Raw genomic sequence first — 14470 nt, forward strand, 5'->3', positions numbered from 1 at the left:
CACACCACGGGTCTATTATTTTGTTGATATATATACTGTTAACGGTTGTAAGTAGAGTTTTGCAGAAACTCTTGATTCGCAAGTTGAGAATATACATTTTACGATTTGTTAGTTATGATTTAGGAATGATGATCTGACATATTCTTATTATGATTCTCAATTGATATTATTGGATTAATAGTGTACATTTAAAATCTAATAAGATCTTACCAAATATGTAATCGTTTATTAAACGCAAATTAGATATTTCCTAAGATGTATTCATCTTGAATTAGTTGCTATATTATAGGGATGTGAATAAGAGGATGTGATTACATAATTTGGGTTATCAATTCTTTTTGTCAAACTCGGTCCTAAAAATTCGGCATGCAAATTATATCTTTCCTAAGATACAATGGGCATTAACTGGCATTAACTGGATGTCAATAAGTATGCTATGGATTAAAAACCGGCCCAAAATATTCGGCAATCTTAAGGAGGATCCGAATAATTGAATCGGTTATAATTTTAATTAAAAACCCGACCCAAAATTGGCAAAAAGTGACGGCACCCTATTGTACTCCAAAAATGTATTCTGAGCTCTATATGTGGATATACTTGTTTGGTTACAAATATCCTAAGATAAGTTTTAATATATATCCGTTTATAAAATTCAAATCACATTATATGCTAAAAAAATCTAAAATTTTATTAACTTTATGTATTAAATAGTAATTAATGTAATTAAAATATAAGATTAAATAAAAATGAAAGGAGAATTATATTTTAATCTAACATATTGATTTAAATTAGATAGATATATTTTAAGAAATTAATATTATCAAATAAGGAAATGATTGTGTTTGGTTGTAAGGATTGTAGATAATTTAGTTGAGACTTATTTGGATACAAAGATAAGAGAGGATGACACAAAAATGTACTTCAAAAATATTAAGATAGATGTATTGTGTTAAATAGAAGATACACTTCTGCTTGCATTGGCATTTGTATTCATTACATCATACTGCAGTGCAGTAACTGCATTATTAATTTACATCATCACTTAGGGGTTTGAGAAGCATTTCGACATATGTGTGTCTCATCTCAATGATCTGACGTTGCCATGCCTTTGAGCTAACCTCATTACACAAAACTACGTTGTAATACAGTGTGAATACGTGTACCTTTAATTGATCACAGGGCGAGCTGCATCAATGTTAGTGCATGATTTAGGACCCATGACATACCGAAGGTAAACCGAGTAATCTTGTATATTAACTAAACCGGAGAACCCCTTTTGGGCCAGCTAAAAGAGCAGAAGTCCGGCGAAGTCACTCGACCGACCTCCGAGACCGCCTCCTAAATCCGATCTAATCATCAGAAAAAGAAATTTACCATATCTTCAATCCGAGATTTAAGGAAAAATATACTTATATTGTAATCAATGCATTCATATAAATAGATGGGTACCCCCTCCTTGTAAAACATCGAGCAATCAATAGAAAACCCTAATTCTTCTTGGTTCTTGAGCAAAACCCTAGCTTGTTTTCCAAGAGATCTTAATCCCCTTTTAATTTCTAGCTTTGATTCGGTTCTTGCGAGAGTTCTTAAGTGAATTTGTTTCCCCCTTTCGAACAAATTCATTGTGTGAAACCCAGTTTCTACAATTGACGCCGTCTGTGGGGAACCTTACACAAGAGTTCTACGTTTTTCCTTTTTCCCAAAGCTAAGACAAAACAGAAAATCAACAAAAAGTTCAACCATCCGAACGACCACCTTGCAAGGCGATTTCCCGACAGCTCCCGACGAACTGGAAGATAAATAACCCATCTACGGATTGCCCCAAAAACCAGCTTTCCGTAGAACTCAATTTCGTTTCAAACAGAGCTATATTCAGAGAGATATCACAGTTTCACAGCAGCATACTCTATCCTTCAAAATACAGATCCGCCTGCTTACGGCTAGTCAGCTTCGAGATCGATTTCCCAGCTGAATACGACGAACCATGTTGTAAATGTTTGTTTCATATGGGCTTATTTGGTCTGAACCATGAATTGTGCCTATATTGGTGTGTAGCCTTGCCCTGGGCATTCGGATCCTCAGGTCGGATCTGGATAGGAACCGACCGGGTCTGGGTTTTTTGGTTATGCAAATTTTTTATCCATTTAAGAACCGAGAAGATTCGGTTCGGTTCTTCTTGGTTCCGGGTCGGTTCGGTTCTGTAATTTTTGGAACCAAATCGTATCCGAAACTCGAATACCCAAACTTTGTTTCGGTAAAATGGACCCATTTGTACCCGACATGTAGCATAATACCCGAAATGTAGCATAATACCCGAAAAGGAAAAAAAAAACTGAGACAAGTTTAAAACTTCTAAGTTCAAACATCAAACATCAAAGATCAACAAAAGTCACACTCTCAAAGTTCAGACATCAAACATCAAAGACCAATTCTGACATCAAACTATCAAAGACTTGAAGTTCAACTTCAGACATCAAAGATAAAACTTGAAACTTGAAACTTAAAACTTAAAAATTTAAAGCTACTTGAAACCGTCCTTGACTCCTTGGCTTGGCTCCTTGCGAGTTGATTCATTTCAGCATATCAAACTCTACATATCAAAACAAAAGATTATTAGTTCAGTGGTAAGAAATTGAAAGTGTTTCATCAAAGACATCAAACTTAAAATTTGATTTGAAATTGGAACTCACTGTACAGTCCTTGCAAGTTGAATTCAGGATCAAACTCTACATAACAAAGCAAAAGATCAATTGTCAGAAATAGAAAGTATAAAGCACATTTGAGTTAGAAGAGTTTAAGAGAAGATATTACCTCTCATGAGATCATCTTGCAACTCCACATCCACAAGCAGTTGCTGGATTGTTATCACTCCCATTTCATTGACATGAATCTCACATTTCATCCATTGCCCTGTGCACATCAAGACTTCAATCATGTAGTGGGTTAAGCAGCTTCTTTGTGGGTTTAATATTCTCCCACTAGTGCTAAATGCAGATTCCGATGCTACTAAAGACACTTGCATTGCAAGTATGTCTCTAGCAATAAGTGATAAAACCATGAACTTTGGGCTATTGATCCTCCACCAAGATAACACATCATACTCAACACCATTTAGAAGGTTCGGATTCTCCACAGTTTCTTTCAAATACAAATCCAACTCATTTGATGAATCTTTAATTCCTAGTTCTTTAACCACCTCTTTGTAGATACTCTCCATGATTTCATAACCAACGGTTTTCTCACAATAATCACTTCCAACTTGCTCTTGAGACTGAGAAGTTGCCCTTTGGGACTGAGTAGATATCTCTGATCCACCACTGCCACTTCTATTGACTAACACACTATACTCTGCAAACATATCCTTAAGGATTTGCAAGACTTAATCATGAAGATGAGTAGCCTCGACACTATTCTTACCATAAAGTGTGTCAAAACAAAGCTGAGCAAACTTCATCTTCTTTCTTGGGTTGAATATACTTGCTACTATCAACAACTTATTCATATCAACCTTCTCTCCAAAAGGATCCCAATACTTCTCTAATTTCTCTAACATAACCAATGCTTTCCATCTTAAATTGGCATCAGGACCAGTACTTGTAGTTAGCGCAGTAATGTTTTTTAGGATGGTAACTATCTCATTGTATATTTTATGGGAACACACAGAAGTTGAAGCTGATAGTACTAGTCTAGACTTGTAAAAGATAACAAGAAACTGAACCAACCTCTCAACTGCATTGAAATCCTTTTTGATTGCTGGTCCAACCCTTTTTGTCCCATCCACCTTTTCCTCAAAGTAGTCATTGTAAACTTTGTCTTCAGCCTCCATCTTTTCAAATGCCACTCTAAACCTCAAAGCTTGTTCTAACATGAGGTAAGTAGAGTTCCATCTGGTCTTGACATCTAAAGGTATGCTTCCCCGTTTAACTTTTGTTGTTTCCACTCGAAGATCAAATGCTTTCAATCTGTTCGTTGAAGCTCTCAGAAAATTAATTCCATTCCTGATGGCAGCCACACTGTCATCTACCTCTTGCAGACTTTCCTTAACAATCAAGTTCAATATATGAGTGGCTCACCTTAGATGCAAATAATCACCTTTCAGAATAAATGCATCATTCCCATTAAGCTGTGTAAATGCTTCCTTGAATATCCTTATTGCTGAACTGTTAGCAGTGGCATTGTCTACTGTGATGCAGAAGACTTTCTTGATGTCCCCCTCTTCCATACAATCCATAAGAACCTTCGAAATGGTTGACTCTTTATGATCTGGAACATTCTTGAAACCAATGATTAGCTTCTTTAACTTCCACCAAGCATCGATATAATGAGTTGTTATGACCATATAACTATTTCCAATATACAGTGTAACCCAAATATCGGTTGTCAAGACAACCTCTGTTTATTCTCTCCAAGAACCTTCTTCATAGCTGGTTTCCTCTTAACAAACAACTCCACAATATCTCTTGTTGCTGTTCTCTGAGAGTGAGGTTTATACAACTGGACTTTAGCACAGAAATGTCTCCAAGCTAGGCACTCTATAAAAAATAATGGCAGTTCAGCCAAAACCAACAACTCATTTGAAGCTTCCCTAACCACAGATTCAGAGACTCTACTCAACCTAAGCTCACCACCAACACCATCAGGAGAAAACACACTCTGACTCTTTTCTAGATTAGCAGCTTGCCATACCTTGAAAAATTGTGACCGTTTGTTCCGTCATAATATTACGACGATTTAGATACGAAAATGTGACATATTTAAAACGGTCATATCTATGTCACTATTTAGTTATAATATTATGACCGACTAAAAGGTAACTAATTTTGGTCACTAATTGTGTCAAATTTGTTACAAAATATTTAGTCACAAATATAAATACGGATTTGTTACTAAATAAGGTAACTAAATTATACGGTTTTTGTGACTATATTTACATCACTTTTAGTTACAAATATTTTGTAACTACCTAGTCAAAATTAGTCACTATATTAGTTACCTTTGTGTGTTAGTCATAAATTGTGACATAGTTTTTACCACTTTTGTTACTCCAATTAAATAATAAAATAGTTTCAATAATGGAAAAAAAAGAGAGCTGAAAATACATTTTTTTCAAAAGAGTTCAAATGACAAAAAAACAATCTGAAAATTATTACTCACATTCGTCGTCAGTAGTTAATTCGATATCAGAATTCCCATCTTCAGCGTCTGATCCAACTTCTTCTTCTAGTATTGGATCATCAAGATCTTCTGGTTGACCATCTGGATATAATAGTGTCTCAACGTGCAATGAATCAGATTGGACAACAGAATTAGTGTTATCATGTTGCAGTGCAGTGAAATCCAGATTTTGGTCAACCAATACTTTTCCTCTTGGCTGTATCATAATTGCTGCTTCCCATTGTTGATCTTTTTTCGGTTGAGTCATTCTTGGATATCTGCTTGTGAAGCCAAAACAAAAGGATCGTACTTTTGATAATGCCTTTTAGCATTAATATCAATGATCCCTGACTTGTTTTTTCGTATACCTTTCCCAATGGTTGAATCATACCAATCACATTTGAAAACCACGACTTTAAGATCAACTGGTCCTGGATAATGCAGCTCATAAATCTCTTTCAATACTCCATAAAACTCAGCAGCTTCTTCACTTGAGCCGGAAGATGTTACACCTTTCACACAAACTCCATAATTGGCATTCTTTTTGTCTTTCCCATGATATGTGTGAAATATATATCCACGACAAAAATACATTGGCCAACAAGTAACTTGAACCATTGGACCATGAACGAGACTCAACAACCACTTTGGATATGAATTATTGTTCAAGGTATCTTCCACCTGTTTTAAAAAAATCATGTATATTCAACAACCACGATACATGCACACATTTTAAGCTTACAAAAAAAAATCATGTATAATATAAGCTTATCAAACATATATGCACATATTTTATTTTATTTAAAAAAAACACTTACATGTTTTTGTAACCAGCTTGAATATGTTTTTTCTCTAAGCTCGGTTAAATTGTTTTCAGTAATCCCAGGAATAGCCGCAATCATGCTCTCATCAAATAACCTATATAAATATAAATTCATGAAAAAAAAATTATGATTTATTACACTCAATCTACTAGTATATAAATTAAAGTACATATGTGTATATTATTTTTACATACCTTTCAAATGATCTTAATTGATCGCAGTTCTGCAAAATATATGTATGTGCAATATGGTAATCTTTATCTTGGAGCCATATCTGTATTTCTTTACCACTGCCCCTCCCTGTCTGAAAAAATATATCTGGAATTCCATCAAACTCATGAGTATCGTCTTGATTACCTCCATCATAGTGTCGATCTCCTGTTTGATGTTTTGTCTTTATGTGTGGTTCAAAGTAATAATACAAAAAGTAGAAATTTCTTCGTTGATGTATTGTTCAACAATTGATCCTTCTACTTTTGTCTTATTTTTTACTTTTTTCTTTAGATGGCCCATGTATCGTTCAAAACAATACATCCATCTAAACTGCACAGGTCCGCCAAGACTAACTTCATGTGGCAAGTGAATCACCAAATGCTCCATAACATCAAAAAAGGATGGAGGAAATATCTTTTCCAAATTACAAAGAACCATACATATATTATTTTGCAGCATCGCAACACCATCTTTGTGTATAGTTTTTGCGCATATATCTCGAAAAAATAAGCTAGCACCTACAAAAAAAGATCATTAGATGAATAAAGTTCTAACCATAGAAAATTAAACAGATTAGTGGAGAAGTATATCACAGCTTTAGACGTAGACCACTTGACTCATAAACAAAGAGATAAAAAAACACAAAGAACTATAGTGTTATAATAAGCTAATAAAGAACACTTGACACGTAAACAAAGAGAATTACAATAACAAACAAAGAACTATGGTCGTAAAAATAAAAGTAACACCTACAAACACAACCAACCGGATGATTAACACACCGTCACATAAAAAATTGCTAAAACATACCCACCACCAACAACGACACAAGAACTATAATATAACGTAAAGTGCTAAAACATACACAACACTTCCGCTCCATTACGATTAACATGTCATTTTTGCGTTAACGTAACCGTAGAAGTTGTGATGGAGCGGAAGCAAGAAAGAAAAAAATGACTTGTTTCTTACGTTCCCGGGAAGCTAAAGAAACAAGGGTTCTCTGTTTTCTTCATGAAAAGCAGAGGAAAAACTCTGTTTTGCTACACAAAAACAGAGGTTTGTGACTTGAAAGAATACGCTTCTTTGCAAAACTCAGATTTGTAAGATAACTCTTTATTAATTCAATTCTAGGATGATCCTCTTTACAAGTATTAGAGGTTTTATTTATAGAGCAGCTAAGTCAAACTAAAAAGAAAAATCTAAAAGAAATAAAAATTTGAGACAAAGAAATATCAACAACAAAATTGAAAACTAACAAAAACAATAAAGAAAACAGAGAACTTTAGAAGCTTATGTGATACGAAAAGGATGTGCTACATCAAGTTGAGAACACAGACACATAATAAACAAAATTGAAAACTTACCAGATAATGCATCTTGTACAGATTTATCCATAAGCTCAGCAAACGCAATTGGAAGTAATCGTTGCATTAAAACATGGCAATCATGACTTTTCATTCTTGTTAATTTTGCTCTAGCTAGATCAACACAATTAGATAAACTTGATGAATATCCATCTTAAAATTTAACATCCTTTTGAAGCCATCGTAAAAATACTGCCTTTGCTTCTGGTTGTAGTCTAAAAATTGGGATAGGTGCCTTTCCATCAGTTGTTAAGTGCAAATCTTTGCGATTACAGTGCTCTTGCAAATCAAACCAGAAATTAGAATTCTAAACTTTAGATTTGTGAAATATAAGAAAACTCATTTTAGTCATTTGTTAACAAATTCCTGAGTGATTTAGGTAGTCCTTATCGGATTCGGGTTTATGGGTTTAGACATATAGAATCTGTTCGGATTTTTTATACTATTGGGTCGGGTTCGGGTATTACCCGTTCGGATTTGGGTAATTCAAGTATACCCGAACTCAAACAAACCATGAACCAAGAAAAAAAAAACTAATTTTATTTATATATAAATTTTAGAACACTTGTATAAATATAAATATTTAATGTTTCATGTTAGGACAGGGAAACTAAGATGGCAAAATAGTTAAAGATACATCCTTAAATGCTCAAGGTTCTGGGTTCAAGTCCCTTTAGATGTATTTACATTTAATTCGAATTAGTTCGGGTGGACATTCAGGTTTGGATATTACCCAAACCCGATCGGCCGATCGGGTATCCGAATCTCAGAGATACTGAATCCGATCGGGTTTTATACAATATTCGAACCCGAACTGAACCATCTACTTTGGATCGGATACGGGTTCGGGATTCGGGTTCGGATAATATGCCCAGGGCTAGATTTAGGAAACAAAACAAGTTCCTACTTTTCCCAAGGGATTGGATTTACCAATTGTTTTTTTATTAACGACATAACAAAAGATGGTTGCTCAATCTTAGTATTTGTATCCAACATGCTAAATCCAAACAATCTTGTATTTTTATGATAATTTCTATGACTTTATTTTGTAAAGAAAGTGTATAAAATCATGAACCAATAACATAATAATTAAATTCATTAACAATCCTAGATTATTTTGTTTTAATTAAATAATACAAAACTTTTAATGACTTTATAAAAGTCTGAATCCAATAACCCAAATTTATTAAAATTTTAAATGAGTTTTTACAAATCACAAACTAATAACACTAAACTTTAGCGGACTTTAATAAAATTTTGATCTAATAACAACATATTTTACATAATATTTAAAGTTTTTAAAACTCTATTCAAATCTCAAATCAATAATTGCCAGAAAAGTTTCAGAAATTTTTTTAGATAATTAAAACACTGTTTTTTTTAAATGACGCTGTTTTTAAATTATCCCCGCTAAATCATCTATTATGTACAGATTTGCCACTAAAATTAGAAAGAAAAATTATATCTAATTTTGAGCTAGAATTTGACTAGCTACCTAATTAGTTTTGAGCTAGATTTTTTTTTCTAGCTACCTAATTAGTGTGTTACCTAGAATATATATTTCTATCTATTTTTGAGCTAGAATTTGACTAGCTACCTAATTAGTTTTGCAACTTGTTTTGTTCGTTCTAATTTTGAGCTATAATTTATTACTAGCTACCTAATTAGGTCTAGCTAGAAAATAAACAAAATCACAAACATGCATATTCTCACGTGGGAGGGGCCCGTTTGCACTATGAAAATTATGGGTTCAAAAACTAGTTGCACTATAAAATGATTGCAAAGAGCAGAGAGTTTTATTACGATCTTCATATATGTTGTTAGTACAAAGCAATTTCCGTCATTGTGTAAGTAGCATCCGAAATGGCGACGAACTACGAATCCGTACTACAAGTTATAGGTATGGATACGAAACCGTGAATTGACTATTTTTCAGCAAATGTGATCGCTCTCATCATCATCATCAAAGTTTTCATATAAGATCTCAAGGAAACTAACTAAAATGCTTGAGACAATAATGTTTTTGCAGATATCAGTCCTTTAATGGTCAAATGCGATGACTTCAACATGGCGGAGGATGCCCGCATGGCGGAGGCTGTGAGAAAACTGGACAGTGCCTGTCGGGACGCCGGATTCTTCTACGTGGTATATAATTTTTAAAAAAAAATTCGTTAATGAAATACTTTTCTTTATTTGGGTTTTATATATATTAAAAGGGTTTGATTTTGGTCGAAGAATGTTGAACAGATTGGTCATGGAATCTCGTAGGATCTTATAAAGAAAGTGAGAGTGATGTCGCATCAATTTTTCGAGCTTCCTTATGAAGAAAAACTTAAGATCGAGATTACTCCAGCGGCTGGATACAGGTTTGTTACGTTCCATTGTTCTCAAAATATGATCACTAAAGTTGTTATATATAACGAACGAAATAATTAATATCATAACGAATTAATGTCATTATTTAAAAGTCAATGCATGGTTAAAGTCTACTTTCTACGTATCTTCATCATCGGAGTTCGATTCAAGCACCTTGTACAAAGGGTCAAATGGTCCTAGTAGTTAATAACTTAATATATACATATATTTTCTAAAATTATGGTTATCAATTAAAGCTCTCGAAGTAGTACGTAACTAGTACGTAAGAAAAAATAAGAGATGTTGTTCCATTCGGGTAAAAAACGAAGATCATTCATGGATGTTGAGTTATGCAGAGGATATCAGAGTATCGGACTAAATTTAACGAGTGGGAAACAAGATATGCACGAAGCCATTGATGTAAGCCAAGTAGTGATTCTGACAAACTCATGATGATATGGTTTTATTCTCTTACAGTGTTACAAAGAGTTTAAGGATGGGAAGTACGGGGACATTGGAAAATTTATGGAAGGGCCAAACCAGTGGTATGGCAAAACTAAATGAAAAGTCTGAATGGTAAAATAGCAAAATCACGTTTAAAAACATGAAAAATGTAAAAATATTATACCAATCATATCATAGTACTATTTTAATTTGTTACTGAGTTTTCGTCTTATTCAGGCTAATTAATTTATCTTCGTCTTTTTTTTTCACCTGGTTGAAGGCCAGAGAATCCCCAAGAGTACAAAACGTTGATGGAGGAGTATATTAAGCTGTGCACAGGTGATTTACCCTTAATTTTTACGTACGTTTCTTTTATGCATCCAATTAAGTTGTTAATATTTATGTCATCGTCGTGTTTATAGATCTTTCTAGAAATATCTTAAGGGGAATCTCTTTAGCCCTTGGTGGATCACCTTATGAGTTTGAAGGAAAGATGATGAGAGACCCTTTTTGGATTATGCGTGTTCTTGGTTATCCAGGTGTTAACAACCAAGAAAACGTTATCGGAATGTAACTTTTCTCATTGCTCTTATTTTACTTGGACAAAACTTTCACTTCACTTTATCATCATATATTTAGTTGTACGTAGTAAAGTAATAACTCGTCTCCTCTTTTTTCACTTAGAGTGGAGCTCACACTGACTATGGTAAGTAAGCTTGTAGTCAAATCAAAGTTGAATATATATTCATAAGTTTTTTTTCAAAATATTAAATCCCAAAACAAACTCATAACTTGGCAGGCTTGTTGTCGCTTATAAATCAAGATGATGACAAAACTGCTCTTCAGGTAATATATAAGAGAATATAATTTAATTTGCCTATATGATCTTATTTATATATTTGTATGAAAAATGGTAAAGAGTTACCTTGAAAAGGTGAGAGACTTGGCCGGCGATTGGATACCAGTGATTCCGATCCCTGGATCATTTGTCTGCAACATCGGTGACATGCTAAAGGTTTACTTCTGTTTCTTCTCATCTCTTTCTAATATTTCTTTCATGATTCCTAAAAAACATGTTTGAATCATATATGTATATGTAGATTCTTTCTAACGGGGTTTACGAATCCACACTTCATAGAGTGATCAATAATTCTCCTCGATACCGTGTTTGCGTCGGATTCTTCTACGAGGTAAAATAAACTTTAGCATTTTTCCTCATTCGGCTTTGGAAATTTGGAAACATGTCATGGTTTTAATTAATTAGATCATGTTCAAACAGACTAACTTCAACGCAGCGGTAGAGCCATTGGATATCTTCAAAGAGAAGCACCCAGGAAAAGGAACATCCCGAGTTTCGAAAGAGTTGCCTATGGAGAGTATCTGGTTCATAAAATCCTGACCACCTTTTCAAATTTAGTAGAGCACAGTTAATTAATTATGTGGTTGGGTTGGACTATGGATGGTCATATCGTTTCACATGTACTTTGGATTTCATATAATCAAATGAAACAAAAAATAATAAAAATAAATTGATTTCTATACTTCAGAAAAAACTTAAGTTTGTTTACCAATCGGCTAGTTTTAGTAAAGACAATGGGATTCCTATATATATATATAGAATTCAAAAGAGATTACAAAAAGATATGGCGTATTCTTTCAGTATCACAAAACATGAAGCAAGTCATGTGTCAGGGGACCAACATTCTTCACTGTCCAAAAGTAATCTTCCAAATCGTAAAGCCGCCTGAAATATCCACACCCACCACAACAATATTTGACTTGAAAACTAAACGAAATTGGTTGAGAGACTCAAGGCTCAAGTCACTATATATGATCCTTAAGATCCCGGTGGACTACAGTTTCAATTTGGTTAGATATCAGATTCCTTCTCTAGTAAAACCCAATTAGAGCTTGTCTAATTTGTATAAAGCAAGATTAAGTAAGAAGTTTGTTAACTTACGCTAGATCTTCTAAAGTGTCCGCTTTGTTGATAGACTTCCCTTCGGGTAGTTCAAGACAAGAATGATGCGCTATCATCTCCTTTATCGTGTATTTTGTGCTTTTAACATCGTTATTCCACAAGATACTCTGCAACACAATATCTCGAAATCTAAAAATCATATCATACCCAGGAAAATTTATCATTTACTCTTTTTTCTTTGTTACCTTTCTAAGGTATTTCTTTTTCACATCTTCCCAGTGAGATTTTCCTTTTGGAGAGAAAATTGAAGCATTCCACATAGCTCCTCTTGCAACCATCACTGATGCAGCGCCTTTATGTGAACCAAAAAAAAAAAACCAGCAATATCGAAGGGTTAATCATTAGTACATGGCAGATACTTGTTATGTGATATTTGCTAATCAATCTTCTGAATCTGAACTCAATAAGTCTTATCATATGTACCTGTTGCAGCTTGAATGCGAGAAAAATCATCGTATTCTAGAACATCACCATTTGCAATGACAGGAATGGATAAAGCTGCCACAACATCTGCAATTTCATCCCATTTAGCTGGATCTCTTGGCCTGTCTGCAATTTTCCTGTATTTGTTGATGATGGAGAAATCGATGAACAACTTTTATAAAAACAGCTTAAAGGATTGAGAACCAACTAATAGTGGTGTACATTACCTCCCATGTACGGCAAGAGCTGGTACACCAAGTTTCTCAATTCTCCTAGCCAGTTCAATAGTATCTGCTGGTGATTTTAATAATCGAATCTTGCAAGTAACCGGCACGTCTAAGTTCCTCTTAAGTGTTGCCAAAATCTGGGATGAAGAAGAAACCACATGAGCAATCAATCAGTAAAAAACAAATGCGCAAATATGCAAAAGAATCAACAGAGTATTACATCATGAATTAGTTCGGGTTTACTTAATAAAGCAGCACCCATTCCTCCTTGAATAGAAAAGGCCTTGGGGCAACCCATATTAATATCAACAGTTGCAACGTCGTTGCACCTAAATGATGAAACAAAAACAATCAATTTCAAAATTGGTATAACACACACGGAGCATTGACTCTTTGCAACCAATGTGACGAATACGACTAAACTTACACAATCTCAGCAGCCTTTAGTGCTCTAACAGCATCAGAAGTTCCCATCTGAAAAACAACCCTATTTTTTTCTTCCTCACATGTGCTAAAGACGACATTATCTGTTCCTTTCTCCACAAACTCAGTTGTCCCAAAAGCAACTGCAGAGGGAGAACTACAATAAGAATTCGAGAATCAGGAAGAACCACAATAGCAGCCACCTTATATGTATCATGAAGATAAAGAGAGAAAAACCAAAGAAGAATATCTCTTGCTTAAGTCTCTCCCAAGAAACTTGTATAAAATATCTGCCAAAGAGATGCGCTAATGAAGCCAGCTTTCAATATAAAGTTGAAGGCATTATCATACAAAACAGTCCATACTGAGCCATACACAGAGTTTATCAAAACCTAGATACTTCTGTTCATCCTTTCTTAGTTCGGAACGAATAAACGCAGTAGTTTGATCTCTCTCAGCTTTCTCTTCAACAATAAGAGAAAGTGAGATAGATAACGTTAATATACACAACCCCAACAGTACTAAAATAAGCTTATTGAAGTATAATGTAGCGACCATAACATACCAAATAAGCTATCTAGCAGAGAATCTGAGAGCCAAATGAATCAATTCAAAAAAATTCACAACTACACCACGAAAGAAGACACCAAAGAGTTTACCATTAGTTCGGCGTTCGCACTTAACAAGCTTATGATCAATGATCTCTTCACCGTAGGTAATATCAGCGCTGTACTCAGCTGCCAACATCCTAAACGACAACGTTCCCTAAACCAAATAACACCTCTNAAAAAAAAAAAAAAAAAAAAAAAAAAAAAAAAAAAAAAAAAAAAAAAAAAAAAAAAAAAAAAAAAAGAGGAACAAATTTCACAATTTAGACTTACCACTCGAACCATGGGAGCAAGAACAAGCTTGTTCTGGTAATCCATCTTCGTCGTCTTCGTGGCAACGTCAAACGCAGCCACGGAAAAATTCGAAGACGCCGCCGCCGGCTAGATCTCCGCACACGAACTTGTTTGTTTTGCTTCAGGGACAAAAAAAAAACAGAATCCCTTTCTGATG

General features: G+C 34.3%; 1 protein-coding gene and 1 pseudogene across 2 annotated transcripts; one reads left to right on the forward strand and one right to left on the reverse strand.

The window, feature by feature from the left end:
• Positions 9263-11896, forward strand: LOC104780786 (annotated as a pseudogene).
• On the reverse strand, positions 11877-14461 carry LOC104780784 (tRNA-dihydrouridine(20) synthase [NAD(P)+]-like). 2 transcript variants are annotated; one of them, XM_010505323.2, is made up of 9 exons: positions 14293-14461; positions 14071-14176; positions 13416-13554; positions 13209-13317; positions 12989-13125; positions 12762-12898; positions 12524-12630; positions 12318-12445; positions 11877-12101 (listed from the first exon to the last, which is right to left on the reverse strand). In XM_010505323.2, exons 1-9 carry the CDS (start codon positions 14335-14337, stop codon positions 12020-12022), a joined length of 990 nt encoding a protein of 329 aa, XP_010503625.1. In that variant the 5' UTR covers positions 14338-14461; the 3' UTR covers positions 11877-12019. The 2 variants fall into 2 exon arrangements, with proteins under 2 accessions (XP_010503625.1, XP_010503626.1); XM_010505324.2 differs by having other exon boundaries at positions 12008-12210.

Source organism: Camelina sativa, chromosome 4, assembly GCF_000633955.1.
Source record: "Camelina sativa cultivar DH55 chromosome 4, Cs, whole genome shotgun sequence".
Taxonomy (NCBI): domain Eukaryota; kingdom Viridiplantae; phylum Streptophyta; class Magnoliopsida; order Brassicales; family Brassicaceae; genus Camelina; species Camelina sativa.

Excerpts from the sequence above, each read along its gene's own strand:
- LOC104780784 (XM_010505323.2), bottom strand. The coding sequence starts at position 14,337 with ATGGATTACCAGAACAAGCTTGTTCTTGCTCCCATGGTTCGAGTG. Across the intron at positions 13,318-13,415 it reads CTAAAGGCTGCTGAGATTGT|GTGCAACGACGTTGCAACTG; the intron begins GTAAGTTTAGTC and ends TTCATCATTTAG. Across the intron at positions 12,446-12,523 it reads AAAAGAAATACCTTAGAAAG|AGTATCTTGTGGAATAACGA; the intron begins GTAACAAAGAAA and ends ATTGTGTTGCAG.